At 45.3% G+C, this 23,627-nt stretch overlaps 1 protein-coding gene across 1 annotated transcript in view; it reads left to right on the forward strand.

The window, feature by feature from the left end:
- Nucleotides 1–23,627, forward strand: part of CLTC (clathrin heavy chain) — a 110,781-nt gene that overhangs the window by 24,561 nt on the left and 62,593 nt on the right. The window contains exons 2-3 of the mRNA XM_032217115.1: nt 16,977–17,184; nt 21,629–21,897. Coding sequence (XP_032073006.1) covers nt 16,977–17,184; nt 21,629–21,897 — 477 coding nt within the window. The remainder of the gene's footprint in view (nt 1–16,976; nt 17,185–21,628; nt 21,898–23,627) is intronic.

Genomic DNA, 23,627 nt, shown 5'->3' on the forward strand with positions numbered 1-23,627 from the left:
CGGCGCTGCCTTGAGTAAGCTCAGGGCCCTGTCAAATAAAGAGAACACTGCTTGAAGGTAATTGCCATGCGCCAACTCCTGAGGAATCACACACATAATTGGACAGCATTAAAAAAAAATCAAAATGTAAAGGATTTGGTTTTTTGTGTGTATCTGCAGAGTCAAATTAGGCAAATTTTTGACAGGCTGACCACAAAAGGTTCACTATCACTGCCCGAGGCATTGAGAAGGATAAAGATGTCAGGTTAACAGTAAAGGCATCTCAGAAAATCAGAAAAGCTCTGAGCCTCCGGCCTGATAATGTCATCAAGCCTCAAGGGCCTTTCAGATTATCAAAAGGGAATGGAGTTAATCTAATTTTGGGAGAAAGGATGTCCCTTAAGCGGGGCATCACAGCAGAGAAGGAGGGACATGATTGTAACCTTTATATTATGGATGTGAATAAAGTTCTACAAGGCAGTACTTTCAATATTTGTTCTTCCCAAGAGCAGGAAGCAAACTCCTTGTTCTGTCAAAAAACCCTTTTATTAATTGACTGTGAATTCTGCTCATTCCCATCCAGCAGTATCTTTCAAGAGAGGAATTACAGTCACAGACCTTATCTGGCTTGTGGAGCTGCCAGACTGAGATCTGCAAAACCTGGCAAGGAGTCTCGAAAAGCCACGAACCAATTAAGTGAACTAATTGTCTCCTGCAAACTCCACTCCCCATTCACTCCTCTTTTATTCCTTGTGGGAGGGGCCATTCACCGTCCACCTGTAGCCTTACTCCCAAGTCAACCCCTGTTCTTTAGCCGTTCCCTTCATCTGGCAACTCTGCACATGCGCACACTGGGAACAGGCTCCAGCTGTTCTTCTGCCTCACTGATATCTGACTCCGAAGGCAGCTGATAACTGGCATACGGCCCTGGCCCCCTCTCTGCCTCCGACACAGAGCCTTCCCCAGACTCCAGGACTGGCCCATGTTCCTCCCCAACCTCCTCAGTGTCCGAATCTGCTTCCAGCTCCACTGGCTACTGGTAGGCCACAACAATATTAAGCACAAATAAAAAATGTGGAGGGCATAACCTCAACCTTCCAGGAGGGAAGTTCGAAAGGATGACTTCACACAAAGAGCATTGGGAAGCTTGGAACCGACTTTCCAGCAGAGGTAGTGGGTCAGTCATCACAACTATGTTTAAGTATGCTTGGGAGAAAGACATGTCCGTCATTCGACAAAAAAATAAAAACCCTCAAAAGGCAGACTCAATGTATGCCTGGCTCTTTTCCCACCAGTTTTCTATATTTCTATGTTTCCTGGGCCCCACCAAATGTACATTCCTTGCATAGATTTTCTGCAAGATTTAATGGGGCAGGTTGATATAACGGGGGAGAAGTGATACCTCGAATATTTTCACTTTGCAATTGTCCAAGATCACACGATCTTTTTCTTGATTAGTTAACCTTGATGGGGCTTGAACTGAAGATACTTTTGTAAGCGACTCAGTGTGCTCGACAGTGAGATGGCTGGCATATAAATTTAATAAATAATAACAACAGCAACAACAACAACAACACATCCTCCGCGAGCTGCACTGGCTACCCATTAGTCTCCGGACCCGCTTCAAGGGGCTGGTCGTTACCTATAAAGCCCTACATGGCATCGGACCTGGGTACCTGAGAGACCGCCTCCTGCCGATCACCTCCCATAGACCGATTAGATCTTACAGGTTAGGTCTTCTCCGGATTCCATCTGCCAGCCAATGTCGGCTGGCGACTCCCCGGGGAAGAGCCTTCTCTGTCGCAGCTCCAGCCCTTTGGAACGACCTCCCTATAGAGATCCGGACCCTTAATACCCTCCCGGCCTTCCGCAAAGCCGTTAAGTCCTGGCTGCTCCAGCAGGCCGGGGGGCTCTTGAAATATCCAGCCCCACGGAAACTGTGACTGTAGTGTATTTTAAATGTGTTGTTTTGTGTATTTACCCCCTTCCCTTGTTTATTGTAAGCCGCCCGGAGTCCTTCGGGAGTGGGCGGCATACAAGACCAATAAACTCAAACTCAAACAATCATAGACATCGCAATACCAGGTGATAGGAGGGTCGCCGAGAAGGAACATGAAAAAATCACAAAATACCAGGACTTAAAAATCGAAATTCAACGACTATGGCACAAACCAGCAGTGGTAATTCCAGTGGTAATTGGCACACTGGGTGCTATTCCAAAAGCACTGGAATTACATTTAAAACAGTTAAAATTGACAAAATCACCATCAGTCAAATGCAAAAAGCTGCACTGCTTGGATCTGCACGCATATTACGAAAATACGTTACGATGTCCTAGGCCCCTGGGTGGGGCCCGACTAGTAAACAATGCCAAATCCGGTGAAACAACTGGCCACTGTGATACAATTGTATAATAATAATAATATTAATTATGGGGGTTTGGCCCAATCCTGAACATATCTGATTTTGGATTTCCTTTGTCAAATACAACTTTGCCATGGAAGGGCCTTTGTTGTGAGTAAATGAGGTTATGATTTGGGCTATTGTAGTGATTTGGATGTTGGAATAGAATAACAAGAGTTGGAAGGGGCCTTGGAGGTCTTCTAGTCCAATCCCTTTTCACAACGTCTGGAGTCAAGTTGTTCCGTTGATTAATTGTTCTCCCTGTCAGAAAATTTCGTCTTAGTTCTAGGTTGCTTCTCCAGTTCAGCTACATTTTTTTGTTAGAAAGTCCTTTTCTGAGAGCAAACTCTGTTAAATGCCAAATGAGTACCTTTATTAAAAAAAAAAAAACAACTGGCAAGTTTGAGCATGTGTTGCTGCTCCGAAGCGCGATTCCTTCTGCTTGCATAATATACTTGTTGAATTGAAATCCTACAGGTGTGTTTCCTAAATATTAGGAGGGCAGTGGGACAAAAGGACATCCACAAAGGGTCTTTTTCCACTTCGCCTAACAGCCAAGCTCTGGATAGGGAAGGCATTTGCAGAACGGTTTGTCCTGCTTATTATCTAAGTAACTGGATGAGTTCATAGCAGGAGAACCGGTCCAGTGGATAATCCCCCATCCTAAGCCGTTTAAAGCCTTAATGTTCAATAATAGTACCTTCAACTTCACAAATCTTTTTAGCGCAGCAGTTGTAGGTTTCCAGTCCATATCCAGCCCTCTGAGCTCATGGCTTGGGACATCAAGCAGAAGAAGGGACGGTTTCTGCTTGCTTTGATCTTTTCTTTTTTAAAGCAACGGTGGTGGCTAGCCGAGAGCAGGGAACAAATTAATGGACAGCAGTGATGTAGAAAAGAGACGGGAGGATCAGGGCATCGCGAGGGTGTTTATTCCCACAGACAAAACCTCTGAAGCAGCATCATTATGAAAAGAAGCTACTGGCCGACTTTTGCGAACCATCATTATTTTATTAAATTTTATTAAAAATAATAAATTATTTTATTAAATTAAGGAGGTGACTCTTGGCTTACAAGATAAAAGCGAGAATATAAAGAGGCAGATGTTTCATGACCCAACTAGGCAATATCATCAGTGCAAAGAGGAGGTGGGGTTTGCAGAGAGGAGGAAGAAGAGGAAGAAGACTGGGGGGTCCTTGATGCTCTCTCAGCTTGGCTGTTTTCTTGCAGATGTTTCATGACCCAACTAGGCAATATCATCAGTGCTAGGAGGGAGTGGGTTTTGAAGAGTGGAGGAGGAGGGCTGTGGGGTCCTTGGTGCTCTCTGAGTTTGGTCGTTTTCTTGCAGACATTTTATTATCCAACTCAATAACATCATCAGTGTTAGAAGTGAGATTTGCGAAGAGGAGGAGGAGGAGAACTGTGGGGTCCTTGGTGCTCTCTCAGCTTGGCTGTTTTCGTGCAGACATTTCATTACCTATACTAGGTAACATCATCAGTGCTAGCAAACATCAGCAAGAAAACAACCAAGTTTAGAGAGGACCAAGGACCCCTCATTTCAACCCAGAGCTACAAATACAGTTAGTTCTTGACTTACAACAGTTCATTTAGTGACTATTCCAACTTGCAATGGTAGTAAAAAAGTGACTTATAACCATTTTTTACACTTAACGACCATTGCAGCATCCCCAGGGTCATGTGATCAAAATTCAGACACTTAGCAACGGGCTCCTATTTATGACGGTTGCATTGTCCCGGGGGTGTGATCCCCTTTTGTGACCATTTTATAAGCAAAGTCATCGGGGAAGCCATATTTGCTTAATAAATGCAACTGTAGTGATCCACTTAACATCTGTGGCAAGAAAGGTTGTAAAATGGGGCAAATTCACTTGAGAAATGTTTCACTTAGCCACAGAAATGTTGGGCTCAACTATGGCCGTAAGTCGAGGACTACCTGTATTCTCCTTTTCTTTGCAACAATATAAGATGTTGAAATATTAACAGGGTGAAACAATATTGCTAGAAACCAGGCAACCTTTTTAATAGTTTACAAAGTGAGGGCGTGCAGAAGAAAAATTGGAATCTCATGTTGCGCCCGCCAGCAGCCAGCAGTGGCATACAGTGAAGAGGTTTGGGAGGAAGATGGGCCAGTCCTGGAGTCTGGGGAAGGCTCTGATGAGGGCTCTGTGTTGGAGGCAGAGAGAGGGCCGAGGCTGTCTGGCAATTATCAGCTGCCTTCAGAGTCAGACATCAGTGAGGCAGACGAACAGCTGGAGCCTGTTCCCAGAGTGCACTTGCGCAGGGTTGCTAGACGAAGGGGACAGCTAAAGAACAGGGGTGGACTTGGGAGTAAGGCCACGGGTGGACGATGAATAGCTCTTCCCAGAGGAAATAAAAGAGGAGCGAAAGGGGAGTGGAGTTTGCAGGAGACCATTAGTTTGCTTCATTGATTCGTGACTCTCCGAGACTCCTTGCCAAGTTCTGCAGATATCGGCTTCTCAGCTCTCCAAGCCAGATAAGGTATGCAACTGTAAATCCTCCCTTAAAAGTCTTTGCTGGACGTGAATGAGCAGAATTCATGGTAAATTAATAAAAGGGTTTTTTGTCGGGACCAGGAGACTGCTTCCTGCTCTTGGGAAGCCTCAGTCAGAATATCTCATGATTTAAAAAAATAGCCACTGTTTTCTTTTTTTCACGATCGGATTCATGAGCACCAGGTGCCCTGAATGGTACCACGGGTGGTTGCTGTACAGGCCTTGAAGGTGACTTCACAGACCAGCTGTAGCTCCGTATGGAGTGTGTAAGTGTGTCACATTTGCATGGGCGCAGGTGAATTTCTGTTGTCAGCGTAATATATCTTTGTAGGTGACCATGAAGAGAAATTTTTGCCGGGTGTTCTCGTATATTGGAGAACCCCACTCTTCTGCATGCAACATGAGATATTCCAGCCTCCGCAACTACCGTGGGCCAGAATCTTGACGTCTAGTAGCATGCCACTTGGCTGAGCTTTTTCAAACATTTAGAACAATATCTAATTACAATTGTTACAGTACTTCTATAAGATTACATGCTATTATCCTCTCACAGGGCAGAGCGCGGCTGAGGCTCATGGTGACATATATAGAAAGCCACCTAGCAGATCTATAGCGAAAATGAGATTTCAGCCACAATATATCGTGGTTATAGCTCGATCTCGGGGGGGGGGGGGGGTTGGTTAAAGAAGTAGAACATTTTTTGAGTTTTTGAGTTTTTGTTTTTAAAATCTGTTTGTTGGTCAATAGCATTTAAATTACTGTATTTTTCGGAGTATAAGATGCACCGGAGTATAAGACGAACCAAGATTTTAAAGAGGCAAATTTAAAAAAGCAAGTTTTTGCACTCTGCAGACCTCCCAAAAACGGCCCGTTTTTCGTGAAAACAGGCCCATTCCCCCCCTCCCAAAGGGCATAAATAGCCTTTAGGAGGCTTGTAGAGTGCTCCTGGGGAGTAGAGCCCCCCCAAAACAAGCAAAAAATGGTTCATTTTTCGTGAAAACGAGCCCGCTTTTTGTCAAAAAATGGGCATGCATACCCTTTAGATCCGCACCCTCACCACCGTCCAGGCCTTCTGCACGGCCCTTAAGATCTGGCTATCCCGTCAGGCCTGGGGATAGGACTTTACTCTCTCCCTGCCCGAATGCCGAGTGAATGTTGTGCTTTTATTGTTAATTATTTTTACTCACATTTTTTTTATGTCTTGTCTTGCACTCCCCTCCCTCATTATTGTAAGCCGCCCTGAGTCCCCTCAGGGAAAAGGGCGGCCTATAAGTGTTTAATAAAACCTAAAATCTAAAACCTTTAGGAGGCTTATAGACTGCTCCTATTTCAGGGTCATTTTTGGCCCTGGAATTTAGAATTGAAAATGCAATACTTCTGGAAGGCATCAGGTTACAAAAGCCTCTCGTAGCAAATGTTCTACCCTCAAAAAAGTTACTTTTAACATAGGGCTGTAATTAAGCACAATTATTTTTGGGATGGGCGGTTTGTAGTTTAAACTGTGGCTAAACCTTCGCTTTGCATGGATCAGAGGTCCCCAACCCCGAGCCGTGGATAAGCCCCGTTCCCTGGCCCGCCAGGAACTGGATCATGCGACCAAGCGAAACCCCATGAATGCACATGCAAGATCCAGGATCCAGTTTGCAGAAAACTATCCTCCATAGAACTGGCTGCCGGCACCCTAAAGGTTGTGGGTGGGGGTGGCCGCTGACATAGATAACTCTTGATGTTTGTCCCGTGTTGGTTACTTAAATGATGAAACGGAATAAGAATGGCTTCACTCTAAATGTATAATTTAGAGGCTGCTAGTCTCAGTTGGAAAATATTTGGAGTAAACTGAAAAAGCGAACGGATTGGTACAGCCAAGTACTGTTGTAATTAGCCATTGTGAAATGCTGATAACATATGAGGAATGAGTGCTAGAACTGTTGCTAAGGCCCTAGGGAGAATGCAGAGAAGAGCAACTGAGGTAAGGAGGTTTGAAAGCCTTGAGAAGGAGTCAGGAAGAAGAGGGGGACAACCTATTCTTCAAAACACCTGAGGGCAAACCAAGAAGAAACAGATGGAAAGTAACAAAGGAGAGATCCAACCTAGAACAAAGGAGGAGTTTCCTGACAGTGAGAACAGCTCATCAGTGGTTTTTGCCTTCAGAAGTTGTGGGTGCAGCACCATGGAGGTTTTTAAGGAGAAATTGGACAGCTGTTTTTCCAGAATGATACTATAGAGTCTCCTACTTGAGCAGGGGATTGGACTAGAAGACCTCCAAAGTCCTTTCAAGCCCTAGGACTCCATAATTTTATAATTAACCCAGGTAGAAAGCATTTTTAAGGAAGGAAGACACTGTGCGTTTAAGATATAGATAAGAGACCACTGGGCCCAGCAGCTGCATTTCCTGGAACTCAGTAGTATACCAATCACCTTTCACTTTCCAAACTTACCAATTGGGAGTCTTTAAGTGCGAGACGCGGTGGCTCAGGGGCTAAGACGCTGAGCTTGTCAATCAGAAGGTCAGCAATTCGAATCCCTAGCACTACATAACGGAGGGAGCTTCCATTACTTGTCCCAGCTTCTGCCAACCTAGCAGTTTGAAAGCGTGTAAAAAAAGGCAAATAGAAAAAGAGGGACCACCTTTGGTGGGAAGGTCACAGCATTCCGTGCGCCGTCGGCATTTAGTCATGCTGGCCACATGACCACGGAGACGTCTTCGGACAGCGCTGGCTCTTTGGCTTTGAAACAGAGATGAGCATCACCCCCTAGAGTTGGGGACGACTAGCAAAGTGATGGCTAACCTTTTTCAGATCGCATGCCAAAAGTGGGGGGAGCACAGGGGGGTCGTGCGTGGGCATGTCCGCACCCATAATGCTATGTGCGCGACCACTCCCCCTGCGTGTGACCGCCGGCCTCTCCCCTGCTTTTGCCCCGCGATGGACCCATTTTTTGCCCTCCCCAGGCTCCAAATGCTTTCTAGGAAAACAGAATCCCCTCCCCCTCCCCGGAGGCATTCAGGAGGCTTCCCTGAAGGCTCCCAAAGGTCAAAAAACGGCCATACAGCCAATCCGGAAGTTCGAGAATGGTGACTTCCGATTTGCCTTTAGGGCTGTTTTTCGCACACTGGAACGTGAAAAATGGCCCAATGCGCAAACCAGAAGCCCGTTCCCAAACTTCTGGTTTGTGCGTTGGGTGATTTTTCACCCTCCGTAGCCTTCAGGGAAGCCTCCAGAGGGCAAAAAAACAGCCCAAAAAGAAGGCCGTAGCGCACGCTGGAGTTGACAGGTGAGCGCTTCGCATCCCCTAACAAATGACTCCTCCTGCCACCTGTGATCGCTGTCACAGGGCTAGCACATACCTTAAGTGATGGATCTAATTCTGTAGAATACTAGGAGATAAGTATGGCACGGTACAAGAAAAAGAGATTGAAATCGAGAAATATGTATTCTCCCACATAAAACCGCTTATGAAGTGAACGGGTATATTTTCTAATCTTGGCTGTTCATATTTAACTAGGAAGGCACTTACATTCTCTTCCTCTTCAGGGCTTTCTTAATTCAAAAACCTCTGCATATATATATATAAAAAAGGAGAATCTGTGTATGTGGGTATAGTGGGCAAGTATTTCCAAGACCTGCTTTGTGCTTCAGAAGGACTTGGCCAACTTGTGTAGAAAGCAGTTAACTTCTTGTACTTTCGGAGGAAGAAGAAGATAGGAAAACTAAAGGTTCAAGGGTATCTCTTTATTCCAGCAATTTAGAAGCTTCATTGGCAAGTGAATTGCTATAAAAGGAGTGGCACATTACTAATTGCCCATGGAGGATTATTTGGAGGGTGTGGCTCTGACACAGAACTAGATGGCACAGTTATAATCAGATTCCTACAGGGAAAGGAAGTAGAAACGTCAGACAAGCTGTAGTACTCACTCTTCAGGTGACATCGGAGTTGATGGCATGTGTTACACACCCCATGGTTTGGCTGCCCTACAGGTTGCTCTTGGGATCCCAACCAGGGGTGGGCTGCTGGGGGTTCGCAGGGGTTCGGGAGAACCTCTAGGTAAGATTCTGTGCAGTTCGGAGAACCCCTAAATCCCATTCCTCGTTGGCCCTGCCCTGCCCCCCCTCCCAGGAGTCCCCACATGGCCCGTTTTGGATGCAAGTAAGTGCAGGGCCCGCATGGAGGCTCAGAGAGGGTGGAAAACAGGCCTACTGGAAGTTCCGGCATCCTGAGCCTGGGGAGGCCATTTTCAGCCTCCCGGAGGCTTGAGGAAAGCCTCTGGAACCCGGGTAGGGCAAACACACACACACCGCCCGCCCATCATGGTGCAGGAAGCCGACTAGGCCATGCCCACCATGGCCACGTCCACCCAGCAACCGAGCAGAGAACCCCTTGCTAAAAATTTTGATGCCCACCCCTGATCCTAACCCACGTGTAGAACTAGCTTAGGGGCAGATAATCATGGTGAAAAATTGTGGGTGGTTAAGAATTGACACCAGCTTAACTGCATACAAGTCAAAGCACAGCCTGCTAAAGTCATATTTCTGACTGGTGTGATAGTAAAATTAATGGCTGTACTTGGATAAGGGGAAGCTTGTATTCAGATGTTTGCTTGGCTTTGAAGCTCATTAAAGTTGTATGAACCGATGTCGTGGCAACTTGCTTTGCTAAAGCATACCGATCCTGTTATTTGCTAAAAGTTTATGATAGAACTGGGGGTGATAGCTTGAGAATAAGGAGATAGAAATTCAGGTGAATAAGGAAGTTTCAGGTTTTTTGAGATAGGGCAGGGATGGGTTTCTAACGTATGCCGCTTGAGTCACCTTCCTCACTTCCTTCTTGCTGTTCTTAGTATCGCAGCTGTTTCTGACTTTAATTGGGCAAAATCCAGTGCTCTTAGATTACCAATCAGGAAGAATCACGACTACACATTTAAGTGCCAGTTAGGATAATGTATTGCTCATGCTTATACACCAGAATCTAGTCAACTAATGGGTCACCGCTAAATTGGCATTAGACAATTCAAGAGAGGTTGGGCATTGACCAGGGGTGTTAAACAAGCGGCCCACAGGCCCGGATGCGTCCCCACAGAGGCCACTCCCATCCCAGTTCCATGAATGGGAAAACCGTCGCAAAACGTCACATGACGGCAATGTGATGTGGCGGTTTGACACCCGTGACATAGACTATGACTGGGAAATGTAAAGGCTCTAGGCTAGAGGTGTCAAATTCACGTCGTATTGGGGGCATGACGTGACGTTTAGGGACTTTTCCTCCCTCCGGTAACCAGAGGGCATGGCCAATGTATGACACATCCAGCCCAGGGGGTTGGGAGTTTGACAGCCCTGCTCTAGGCTGATTCCTCTCTTGACTCCCCCCACAGGCTCTGCTCTTTTCCTACATAAGAGGTGGTTTTTTTTTTTTTTTTTTTTAATGTGGAAGCAAAAATGTCCAGAGTTTTAAGCTCACGGATCATGGGTTTACAAGGAGTAACCCTTTTGAGGAAAGCAGCAGCAGTTATAACATCATAAAATCAAAATGGTGGAATAGAGAGAGAAGGTTGAAAGGTAGGAAAGGATGCTTTGGACCAAGGGGAAACAATCTTTCTTTCTAGTGGACAATCCCTCAAATATGAGCCAGCCGTGTGCAGCAGCTGCCAAAAAAGCCAACACAGTTCTAGGCTGCATAAACAGAGGGATAGAATCAAGATCATGTGAAGGATTAATACCACTTTATAAGGCCTTGGTAAGGCCACACTTGGAATACTGCATCCAGTTTTGGTCACCACGATGTAGAAAAGATGTGGAGATTCTAGAAAGAGTGCAGAGAAGAGCAACAAAGAGGATTAGGGGACTGGAGGCTGAAACATATGAAGAACGGTTGCAGGAACTGGGTAGGTCTAGTTGAATGAAAAGACGTACATGGGGTGACATGATAGCTATGTTCCGATATCTCAGGGGCTGCCACAAAGAAGAGGGAGTCCAACTGTTCTCCAAGGCACCTGAAGACAGAACAAGAAGCAATGGATGGAAATTAATCACGAAGAGAAGCAACCTAGAACTGAGGAGGAAACTCCCTTACAGTGAGAACAATTAATCAGTGGAACTACCTGCCGCCAGAAGTTGTAGGTGCTCCAACCCTGGAAGTTTTAAAGAAGAGATTGGATAGTCATTTGTCTGAAATGATATAGGGTTTCCTGCCTAAGCAGAGGGTTGGACTAGAAGACCTCCAAGGTCCCTTCCAACTCTGTTATTCTATTTCCTAGCCCAGCATGTACGAAGATCACTGCAGGGGTTATGAATTGGTTGTGCGTGCTTAGATATGCTTGGCAGTAGAAGATGGCCTTGAGTCCAAAACAATTGCCTGTCCCTGGCTATAATTTCAGTTTAATTGAGCAGTTGTCAATTGCAGCCGAATTGCTTGCAGGCTGTTAAAATAGAGAGTAAGGAACAGAATATCTGGGAAAGCTGCTTGAAGGAAGGACAACAGGAGACACTATGAACCTGCCCCCCTTTTTTTTCTGTCTTTCACCAGTCTTACCACTCTGAAATTGCAGCCATGAAAGTAGCATTAGCTACTTCCAGCATGCAGAAAATGAAGAGTGTGCACACTAAGTGAAAAATGTACTACAGGTAGTCCTCGACTTGCAAGCATTCATTCAGGGACCATTCAAAGTTACGACGGCTCTGGAAAAAGCGGCTCGTGACTGCTCCTCACACTTAAGACCATCAGTCAGTGTCCTGCAGTCAGGTGTCCACACAACGTTCGGTGGTCACGTGACCACTTGGGGTTTTATGACCGTTGCTCTGCCCTGGAGCAAGGGTCTCCAGCCTTGGCCATTTTAAGACTTGTGGACTTCCAACTCCCAGAATTCCTCAGCCAGCAAAGCTAATCAACTAATAAATTATTTAATTTATTTCCCCAGTCTGTCGGAATACCAATGTGGGAATTGTAGTTGACCAATGATTTGTGCCACAATAAAAACTAGAAAAATCTTTGTTGTGCTTTTGAAGAAAATGTTAGTTATCAGCCACTGGTGTTTGCCATTCTGTACATTAAATACCCTTAAAGACCTATTCATGGACTTCTGATGTACAATCCAATACATTAGCAGAGTTGGAAGGTATCTTGGAGGTCTTCTAGTCCAACCCCCTGCCTAGGCAGGAAACCCTATACGGTTTCAGACAAATGGCTATCCAACATCTTCTTAAAAACTTCCAGTGTTGGGAGTGATAGTATTTTCATCACAGTAAGCAATGGGTAGTTTTAATTATGTTAGTTAAGAGTGTTACCTGAGTTTGGCTTGTATTGGGTTGCATGGTGGAGTATTAAAAAAAATGTAGTGGCTTTTTCAGCAAACAATGCCTTAATGCACTCTATAAATCTAGCATGTTTTTTTGTCAGGACAAATTTTGGTGAGTCATGTTATATTCTGTTTTTGTTTGCTTGGTATCCCAAACAACTTATCAAAATTTTTGGTTATATAGAGATGGGTGGTTATGCATTAAGGAGAATTCTGCAAATAAATGATATTTATTTGGTTTTCTTCTCATGGGTATAGGGGACAATTATATATCTGAGGTCTTCCCCTAGTGTTTTATAAATATATAACATGAATAGGTCCATGAATAGGTCTTTAAGGGTATTTAATGTACAGAATGGCAAACACCAGTGGCTGATAACTAACATTTATTTATTTATTTATTTATTTATTTATTTATTTATTTATCAGCACAAATGCAACACACACACACACACACACACACATATATATACACACACACACATACATACATATATATACATACATACATATACATACATACACATACATATATATATACACACCACACACACACACACACACACAAACAAACCTGGTAAAGGTTGAATATCTAGAAACCCCACCACCACCACCCCACATATATACTGGCACTGCAACAGTCATCAATATGAACTTATCAAGCCTCCAAATGTAAATCCAAATGTGACCATGGGGGTGATAAGTGTGAAAAACGGTCCTAAGCCTTTTTTAGGGCTGTTGTCACTTCAGATGGTCATTAAACGAATTGTTGTAAGTCAAGGACTATCTCTACTTCATATGACATAAAGTTATAGGGCTGGAAGGGACCGAAGAAGTCGTCTAGTCCAGCGTTCCCAAACCTTTTGGGGATCGATGACCCGCAGATGGGGTTGGGCTTGCTTGCGCAGCCCGGTTGCTGGTCCATGGACCAGGGGTTGGAGTTCCCTGTTCTAGTCAAACCCCCTGCTCAAGGCAGGAGATGTTATACCATGTGTTGTGACCAGTGGTGGGTTGCAGGTGGTATGCCCCGGTACGGGCGTATCGGAGCCAGCCCGGAGTACCGGATACCGTTCCGGTATGGTACTCCGGAGGGCCCACCTGAGTGGCTTACCGGTGTTTAAAGGCTTCTGTGCTTCCGTGCAGGCGCATGGTGCATACAGTGCCTGCCTGATGCTCCGCGGAGCAGCTGGAGCATTGCGGAGGCACTAAGATGCATGCGCGTGCTGCGCACATCCATGAGGACGCTGCTGGCCCTGTTCCAACCATACCAGTTGGAACGGGATTTGCAACCCACTACTGGTTGTGACCCACCAGCGGAGTAGCAGTGAGGCAGAAGAACAGCTGGAGCCTGTTCCCAGTGTGCACATGCACAGAGCTGCCAGAAGAAAAGAACAGAAATCAGGTTTGATTTGGGAGTAAGGCCACAGATGGACGGTGAATGGCCCCTCCCAGAGGAAATAAAAAGAGGAGCGAAAGGGGAGGGGAGTCTGCAGGAGATCGTTAGTTTGCTTAATTGGTTCGTGATTCTCCGAGACTCCTTGCCAAGTTTTGCAGCTATCAGCCTGGCAGCTCTCCAAGCCAGATAAGGTCTGTGACGGTAAATCCTCCCTTGAAAGACTTTGCTGGATGTCAATGAGCAGAATTCACAGTCAATTAATAAAAGGTTTTTTTTTTATCGGGGCCAGGAGTTTGTTTCATGCTCTTGGGAAGCCTCAGTCACAACACCATCCTGGTCAAAATTATTTTGGAATATTTGACACCATTGTATCTGCAGAACCCACTCATCAAGACAATCATGGGGACTCCAGTCCCAAATATCTAGAAGGCTTCATATCACCTTGAAGATTGCTCTTAGCATCTAGCCTTGCCTGCCGTTGTCCTGGCCGCACAACAGAAGGCCACACCCCTTTAATAGTGGCCCACACCCTGCCCTTATCAGAGGCTGCAAGGAAGGACCCAACAGAATTCGAGAAGGCGGACCCTTCGCGAGGCACATGAAATATCACTGATAATAGTTTAGTTTACTTTATTGTCATTGCACATTGCACAGCAAAATTAAATGCCACATTATACACATGTGCATTATAACTATAAAAATAAAAACACACATCCTTCATATGCTATACAATTGAATTGAAAACCCCTGATATTGCATTAATATTTCACTATACAGTAGAATTCAGTATGGTTACTGCCCTGGGATAGAAGCTGTTTTTCAGCCTATCTGTCCTTGTTTTTATTATCCTGTACCGTCTGCCGGATGGTAATAGTTCAAAATAAAAAAGTGCACAGGATGAGATGGATCGTTTTGAACTTTCTTAAGGCAGCGGGAGCTATCCAGCTCTTCCAAGGAGGGGAGGGGGCAACCCATGATCCTCTGGGCAATGACGTTGACCCTCTGGAGCACTGTCCTATCTGCCACCATTCAATTGGCAAACCAGACACAGGTGCAGCAAGTTAAAATACTCTCTATGGTGCAGTGGTAGAAGCAGAGGTGGCATTCTGCCGGTTCACGCTGTTCAGTAGTTTCTGAACCGGTAGTGAAGCTAATAGGATACCATTATTGTGTCACCAGTAGTTTTTCATAGAAAGACACAATGAATTCACGGCCCCGAGTTCTCGCATCCGTTCAGATGGGAGTGATTCCAGAAAAATGTCTGAGGAAACACGAACCAGTTGCCTTGAATGAATCACTCCGGGGTAGTAAAAAGACGAGCTTGCATAAGTGTGGAAGTGAAACTTTCAGGGAAATTGCCACACAGGGGGAAATCTCTTTCAAAAGAAATGGCCCATGGAGGCTGGTTTTTTTGCTGGCTGAATGACTGTCCTCAGCCTCACAGCTAAGTAGGAAGTTAACGTTAAAGACCCCTTACTGCAAACCACAATCGAGCAGTAGTTGCTTAAACATGGCTTTTAGAAAAGAGAATAATGGTGCTGAAAGCTGCTTTCGGTCGTCTTAAATTTCATGGCCGATTCCTAAGCCCCACATGCAGCGGTGGTTAAATCCTGTTGAAGTAGGAAAAATGTCGGGCTGTTTAGTAATTGCTGCTTAAGGGGTCGTCCAAGAAGAACAAATGTGGAACGCTTTTTAGCTTTCCATTTTTTAAAGGAAGCCTCGTCCCCCACTAAGCAAAAAGTAGCTTGCTTTGCTGTTGCCTTAGCATCTTAAATCTATAAACCCAGCCATTGTGGTTTAGGGTTAGTAGACACATGCCATGAGCCAACTGTGATTTATTTAAGAGCAGTGGCTTAGCGCAAATGGGTATTTGCTGGGGAAAACCCCCACCCCTATATATTTTGATCAATTTGAAATCCGTCTTTTTGGCAAACTTGGCAAATTTAAGGTGTTGTGTAGATGCTGCCTGGGGAATTCTGGGAGTTGAAGTCCACACATCTTAAAATTGCCAAGGTTGAGAAACTGTCCTGTCTTAGCTTAAAAACAAAATAAATAAACAGGCACCCCGTCAAAGCTGGTGAAAGCAGGAAACTTCATAATTTTTTGTACTTTTCCAGATCGTATATCTTTGAATAGCTATTCCAGGGGTCGGCAACCTTAAACACTCAAAAGATTCACAAAGATGAAAGCCACAAAGGTCTTAAATGGAAGTCCCCCATTCAATTCTGAAGCCGACCGGAAGTCCGATTCCCCTACCATAGAGTCTCCTCCTAATGCAGCATCCTTTTTTACAGACATTAACAGAAAGCCCTATCAATTGTGGAGCCGACTGGCGACAGGGAGCTGCAGCAGAAGGATGAAAAAGCCACATGCGGCTCCAGAGCCGCGGGTTGCTGACCGCTGAGCTATTCAGTAGCTGTTGAGTAGCTCAAATTATTATTTTGCATTAATCTGACACTTTGTCTTGATCCTATTGGACCAGGATAAGTGATGGTATGAGCAGTAGCAGAGATCAGCTGGCCACTCTCCCAAAGTTTTAGTGCCTGGCAGCTAACAATATTTTTTAAAACAAGTAAAAACAATCTTTCATCAGTTAGAGGAAAAAGTCCTGGCCATTGTAGTAAATTCTCAATTTACAGCCATAATCGGCAGTGGAATTTCCGTTCCTAACCAAGGCATTTTTAGTTGTGAGTTGTGCAGGATTTTATGACCTTTTTTTTTTTTTTTGCCATGGCTGGAAAACACATCACTACCGACATTAAGTGAATCACGAGGATGTTAAGTGAATCTGTGTTCCCCCATTTCTTTTTGGAACCCGGCTGGAAAGATTGCAAATAGCAACCACATATCTCCAGGACACTCAACTATCATAAACACAAGTAGTCCATAAATACAACAGTTCGTGTTGTACTGGCCAGCTGGAGGGCGCACGCATGCGCGATGGACCTGAGCTGGGGCAATGGCTTGCGGGCCCTCAGAAATGACTCCGTGTGCCACCTGTGGCACGTGTGCCATAGGTTCGCCATCACAGCCCTATATCATCTCAGACAAATGGTTGTCCAATCTCTTCTTAAAGACTTCCAGTTTTGGGGCATTCACAACTCCTGGAGGCAAGTTGTTCCACTGGTTAATTATTCTGACTGTCAGGAAATTTCTCCTCAGTTCTAAGTTGCTTCTCTCCTAGATTGATTTCCACCTATTGCTTCTTGTCCTGCCTTCAGGTGCTTTGGAGAATATTGTCGCAGGATATCAGTTGTTCCAAGTAAAACTGCATTTTGCAATTGACAGTTGTTATTGTTGTTATTGCTATTAGCCATGAAAGAGGGTTTGCTGAATTACTCATTCAAACCTTGATATTCCTCCTGTGTTTTGTTTTCAGCTCCAGAACCTGGGTATCAACCCAGCCAACATCGGCTTCAGTACGTTGACCATGGAATCGGACAAATTCATCTGCATACGAGAGAAAGTGGGAGAGCAGGCTCAGGTGGTCATCATTGATATGAACGACTCGAACAATCCGATCCGCCGGCCAATTTCGGCTGATAGCGCCATCATGAACCCTGCTAGCAAAGTGATTGCCCTCAAAGGTACGGAAAATGTTTTCCAGCCGATTTCCCCTTTTCATGATTCCAAGGCTTGGATTTTAATGTGTCTGCTGAAGTGTCCCAGCATCCTAGGTTCCTTGTTGGAACCGCAATTGCTAATTAAATAAGTGTAAATTTTCATTTTCTCCCCTTGATAGTAATGAAAGACTGTGCTTTGCCCAGTGTTTGCAACAATAATTGTGTGAAAACTAATGGGATTGATTAGTTCCCAAGCATTTGACCATCTCGGCATTATCCTATCTTAAAATGTGCGCTTTTAATGTGTAGCAATTGAAAAAATAGGTGCTGTCCTTTTTTAAAAAAAAGAAGAAGCAGCAGCATGGAGGTTTTGTTAAAATACTTCAGGGCAAAGATGTAGATACTTCCGGCAAACACAATGACTTTTATTTTCCTAAGGCATGCACAAATTCCCTACCCTGTTATATGCCGAATATCCAGGGGTGGGCTTCAAAAATTGCAGCAATGGGTTCGCTGCCCTGTTGCTGTGTGGGTGTGGCCATGGTGAGCATGGCCTAGTTGGCCTCCTCTACCACGGCAGTGGGGGGACACATTTTTCGCCTTCCCCAGGCTCCGGAGGTTTTCCTCGAGCCTCCGGAAGGGCAAAAACTACTTCCCCTGACTTTTGGAGGCTGGAAACAAACCAGTTTCTTGACTCCAGAACCTCTGGTAGTCCCTCCCTGAGCCTCCGCGCAGGCCCTGCACTTACCTGGCATGATGAATGGGCCACATGGAGACTCTTGGGACGGGAGGGGTGGGGTAGGCATGGCCAGCTAGGAGTGGCATTTGAGCGTTCGCCAAACTGAGCAGAATCCTAGACAGAGGATCGCCTGAACCCTTTCAAACGCCCAGCAGCCCACCCCTGGGAATATCTCCTGATCTAGATCATTGTAGGGGTAAATCAAAATGAAGTTATCGTTCCTCTTACAGGACTATAGGGGCGGCGTGGTGGTTAAGATGCAGGGCTTGTTGGTTGGAAACCCAGCAGCCCAGGTTCAAGGCCCGAGGGCCACGCGACGGGTGAGCTCCCGTCCTCCCCCTCAGCTCCTGCCGATCTAGCAATTTGACAGCAGGCAAATGCGAGTAGATAATAGGTATCAACCTGGTGGTAAAGTAACCGTGTTCTGTGACGTGATGCTGGCCACGTGACCGGGGAAATGTCAAGGCTCAACGGTCTTGAAATGGAGCGCTGCCCCCTAGAGTCAGCAACAAGTAGAGGGGTAAAATCCTCCAGGACTCCTTACGCAAGGGTCCCCAAACCCTGATCCGTTGATTGATCCACGGCATGCCAGCAACTGGTCCGCACAAACAAAGCCCCATCCGCGGGATGCTGGCAGCATGCAAAGCCACGCCCCCTCCTGTCCACGGAAAAGCCTCCCCCCACGGGACCGGTCCCTGGTGCCCAAAAGGTTGGGGGCCGCTACCTTACGCAACTATAGTTCTATTCTACCTTAGGCCTCTTATGGTTCCAACTCACATCCCAAGTTGAACTACCTTGTTTCCCCCAAAATAAGACCTCCCCACATAATAAGCCCAGTCGGGCCATTCAGCGCATGCGCTAAAGTAAGCCCTCCCTTGAAAATATTGCAACACAATAGCAGCCATGAGGTGACCACGCTCGCCGCCTCTTGCACCTCAAAAACAATACGATCCCCCTCCCCCGAAAATAAGGGCAAGCGCTTATTTTGGAAGTCAAAAGAAAAGATCCCGTCTTATTTTCGGGGAAACACGGTATCTTTACAATGGATGCTAAATGTCTCGGATAAACCAGTTCTTTTCTTCCCCCAAAGCACAGCAAATCGGCCTCCAATAATGTCCTCAGGTTGCCACGTTTTTGTTTCCCTCCCCATGGTGGATAAACTTGAGGTCTCAACTGTCTCATTACAGCAGCGTCCTCTTTTCTGACGGCTTTAATGTTTTATCACTATTTTTGTCACACTTCCTAATGCTTTCTTGTGTGTGCAGATGGTGAGTTACCTCTGTTTCAGATTGTATTTGCCTTTGTCCTGTTTTATGAAAAGGGAATGCCAAAAGATTGACAGGCTTCAAAAGTTAGCGTTTGCTGCATTTACGAGGGGCTGCCGATGTGCAAAACTCAGTGATCCAGGAACGGGATGCTCTGGGACACTCCGGGACATCTCCTGGATGAGTTAGTTCTGCGCATCCCTAACCAGAATCTCTCTTCATGCCGCGTGAAGTTTGGGGTTTTCCAGCACTCGGTGACAATTGGGAAGGAGGGGAAATAATGCTAAAACCTGCAAGCATTTCTGCTTGGGTACGCATCGGACTTTTTATAAACGGGACAGAGACTTACAATATCATATCTGGCTGTATATTGCTTTTTGTGTTTATTCTGTATATATAACGTGGTGGGGGGCTGAAATGAAGCCTTTCAGGCTTTCAAAGAAAAAGAAAAAGGAACGAGTTCTTAGCCTATTGATTTATGTATATCAATATTGATTTATACCCCCCCTTCCCCATTCGTTCAGGATTCAAGGCAGTTCCCTAGCCCCTCCCTCCCTTGTAAAAACTACCCTCCTGAAATCCATGATCATGTAGGGTTGTTGTTGTTGTTGCTTTTTTTTAAATAAAAAAAAAATCAGCTTAACCTTCTATTTAAAGGACAACATCCGAATATGGAATCTAACTCTTTGGTGGACAAGTGTGAGTGTTTAACCCTCAAATTTAGTGTTTCAATAGCTTTGAAAGTCTTTACCTGCATAGTTTCAGTGCTTTTGTGTTCCTTTGGATTGAAGGTGGTGCAGTCTTGTGGGGCTGGTAGTGTCCTTGAAAGTATCTGTAGCTCAATCTCTTAGTCCCCCGTCCCCCCTCAAACTTTTTAGCCTGTTCTCCCCTTGTTCCAGTATGTTCGCTTTTAGCCTCCCCTGCCTTCCCCTCTCTTCCACAAATGTCATATCTTTACGAAGAGGTATATTCTCTTCCCTGTGCTTGTCCTTTTAAACGACATCATCAATATTTTATAGCAGGGGTGGCGAACTAGGGCCCTTTTATGATTTGTGGACTTCAAGTCCCAGGATTCCTGAGCCAGGAAGTTCACAAGTCTTAAGCTCAGGAATCCTGGGACTTGAAGTCCACAAATCATAAAGGGTTCCTAGTTCTCCACCCCTGCTTTACGGTAATTGACATGTAAGGGGGGTAATTTCACAGGGTTCTAGGTATTTGTGTTTTATCCCTTCTCTATCCTACATTTTCCTCAAAGATCTTCAGAGGAGTTCTCATTTTATTCTTAGAGAGCGATCCTGTGTGGCAGATTAGAGAGGTTAGATTAGATTACATGGAAGGCTATTTCCTGAATTTGGAACACCCACACAGGAATTCAGACTCACATTTTCCTGGTTTGTGGGTCTCAGCTAAAGCACACTTAACACCACATATAAGAAGGACTTTGAAAGTACCAATAGAAGAGATTATCTGTAGCTCAGGGTTGAACAGTGGGGTTCTTGGTACTCTGAGCTTGGTTATTTCTTTGCAGAAAGCTTTTCATTACCCAACTAGGTAATATCATCAGTGCTAGGAGGGAGTGGGGTTTTCTCTCATTTTATATACAGATGGCTTGTCCTGTCAGTATTCGTGGGATGGTTCATAGTGATTCCTTGACCAGGCTGTTGTTGGGGAACGTGCATGAACAGTCTCACCAATACTGGCAGAAACAGAGAGTTTACCTCCTCTCTTTCAGCACTGATGATGTTAGGTAGTTGGGTAATGAAACGTCTGCAAGAAAGCAACCAAGTTCAGAGATCCCCAAGGACCCCTCTTTGAAAGTTTGGCAGCATGATCCACATTGAACATTATTGGGGTATTCCTCTTGGTGACCTGCACCCCCACTCTTCCTAGTTGTAAATATACTATCTCCCCTTTCTACTCCCCCCCTTTGTGTTTGCTGTATGTTTTAGTCCTTAGTATGCATTAAGGGCAGCAGTTTGTTTAAAAAGCTTAAACTAACAATTCCATCTGCAAAAGTGCCCCCAAGATAAGACAGGGCAGCTAACCTCAGGCGATCCCCATATTTCTCCTAGATACGGATATTATTAACGTGTGTGTTGCACTGATGTTGTATGTCTTGGTGTACTTTTTATCTTCTCAAGCAAGACGTGAAATGAGTTGCTTGGGTTAAGGATGAGTAACTTTGCATGAATGTTGAGCATCATGAGAGAAAACACTTGTGCTGCAACTGGCTTTGAAAGCCCTTAATCAGTTCAGCCCTTGGCTCTCTTAGGACTCACGTAGGACAGAAATGGCCCTTGAGAATTTGGCCATTTTTTACTGTCAAGTTACCGTGCATGATCCTTTCCCTGGGTTGGGATTTGGATATCCAGATAATCTTCGCAGGCTTAAACATCTGTAGGCTTTTAAGTGACTGGGCCATCCCGAGGAACTCCGCTCAATTAATGCACGCTCCTGTCTTTAGCTGGGAAGACCCTTCAGATTTTTAACATTGAGATGAAGAGCAAAATGAAGGCGCACACCATGACGGATGATGTCACCTTCTGGAAGTGGATTTCCCTGAACACCGTGGCGCTGGTGACCGACAACGCTGTTTACCACTGGAGCATGGAAGGAGAGTCTCAGCCGGTCAAAATGTTTGATCGTCATTCCAGCCTTGCAGGTTGCCAGATTATCAATTACCGTACCGATGCCAAGCAGAAATGGTTGCTTCTGACTGGGATTTCTGCGCAGGTAAGAATATTAAGGCCCTGCGGTAGCTTAATGGTTAAGACCCTGGTCTTGTGAGCTGGAAAGCCGGCAGCCCGGGTTCGATAGGATAGGAATAGGGAATAGAGAGCAGAGTTAGAGTTTGGAATGGAATGGAATGACCGAGTTGGGAAGGGACCTTGGTGGTTTTCTAGTCCAACCCCCTGCTTAGGCAGGAAACCCTATATCAGTGTTGGCGAACCTTTTCGGCATCAAGTGCTGAAATGGGAGTGCATGCGCAGGGGAACACCAGAAATGGGAGCAGCAGTTCCTTGGCATGCACACGGGAGTGCCGGAAACATGAAGAGTAGCTTCCCGGCGCGCATGTGCATGCTGGGAAATTGAGCTTGTGCTTTCCTGCGCACACATGCATACCAGCCACTTGGTCTTTCAGTTTTTGGCAAGCATGCGTGCGCAAAGACCAGCTGGCCAGAGCACACCGGAATCCGGAAGAGCAACGGGTGATGGCTGGTGTTCCCGGAGAGATGGGTCTGCATAGGTTCGCCATCACAGCCCTATATTATTTCAGCCAAATGGTATAGTTCCAAAGCCTGCAAATGCGAGGAGATAAATAGGTACTACTATGGCAGGACGGTAACAGCACTCTGTGACATCATGCTGGCCCCATGACCAATGAAATATCTTCGTAGAGTGCGAGCCTGAAATTGAGATGAGCAATGCCCCCTACAGTCGGCAACAACTAACGCAGTAAAATCCGCAGGGACTCCTTCAGCTTTTTTATAGCCTAATGGGAACGAGCATTAATTAAAGCTGGGATCTCTGTTAAGAGGACGTGGGAGAAGGTGGTTACTTTCTCACGTACATTCTGTGAGAAAACAGCTAAAATTCCCCTCTAGAACTGTTTGTTGTAGCAAAATGGAAATCTTTGTCTCCGAGGCCAGTCCGTGACCCATTTTAGTTCTGCTTCCCGTGCAGCCTTGATCTCTCTGCAGAGCATTGGCAAAGCCTCAACAGCTAATCTCTCGTAGGGGAAGGACCCCTGCTATAAACCTCACATTTTAATTTTGTTGGTTACACGAAGAGACACACGTCCTGCAGACAGAATTTGCTTGGGACAAATGAAAAGAGAAACATTTCCGATTTTGATTATATGCGGTGGTTCCTAGTTTTAACCCTTAGCCACAGACGTAAGCTATTACAGACATGAGGTCATTATGACCATTCATACAATTTCCTTAATCTGTGAAAATACCGTATTTTTCAGAGTATAAGACTCACCAAGGTTTTGAAGAGGCAAATTTTAAAAAAAGTTTTTGCACTCTGCAAACCTCCCCAAAATGTCCCCCCCTTTATTTTTCAAAAAAAAAGGGCATGGATAGCCTTTAGGAGGCTTGTAGAGTGCTCCTGGGGGCTGGGGTGGCAAAAGTGAGCAAAAAACGGCCTCTTTTTCGGTCATTTCTGCCCTCCCCAGCCCCCAGGAGTACTCTGGAAGCCTCCTAAAGGCTCTGTATGGCCATTTTGGTGAAGGGGGCGGGGTTTCAGGAGGCAAAAAATGCTGTATTCAGTGTATAAGATGCACCCAGATTTTCAGCCTCTTTTTTTTGTGTGGGAAAAAGATGCATCTTATACTCTGAAAAATACAGTAATAGGTGGGATATGTTGTTAAATTTACTTTATATCGTTACAATTTTCATTTATTGGTCAAATTAACACATTTTATAAATTTTATTCGCAACCGGAACGGTCCAGTTCTA

This window comes from Thamnophis elegans, chromosome 4 (assembly GCF_009769535.1).
Source record: "Thamnophis elegans isolate rThaEle1 chromosome 4, rThaEle1.pri, whole genome shotgun sequence".
Lineage (NCBI taxonomy): Eukaryota > Metazoa > Chordata > Lepidosauria > Squamata > Colubridae > Thamnophis > Thamnophis elegans.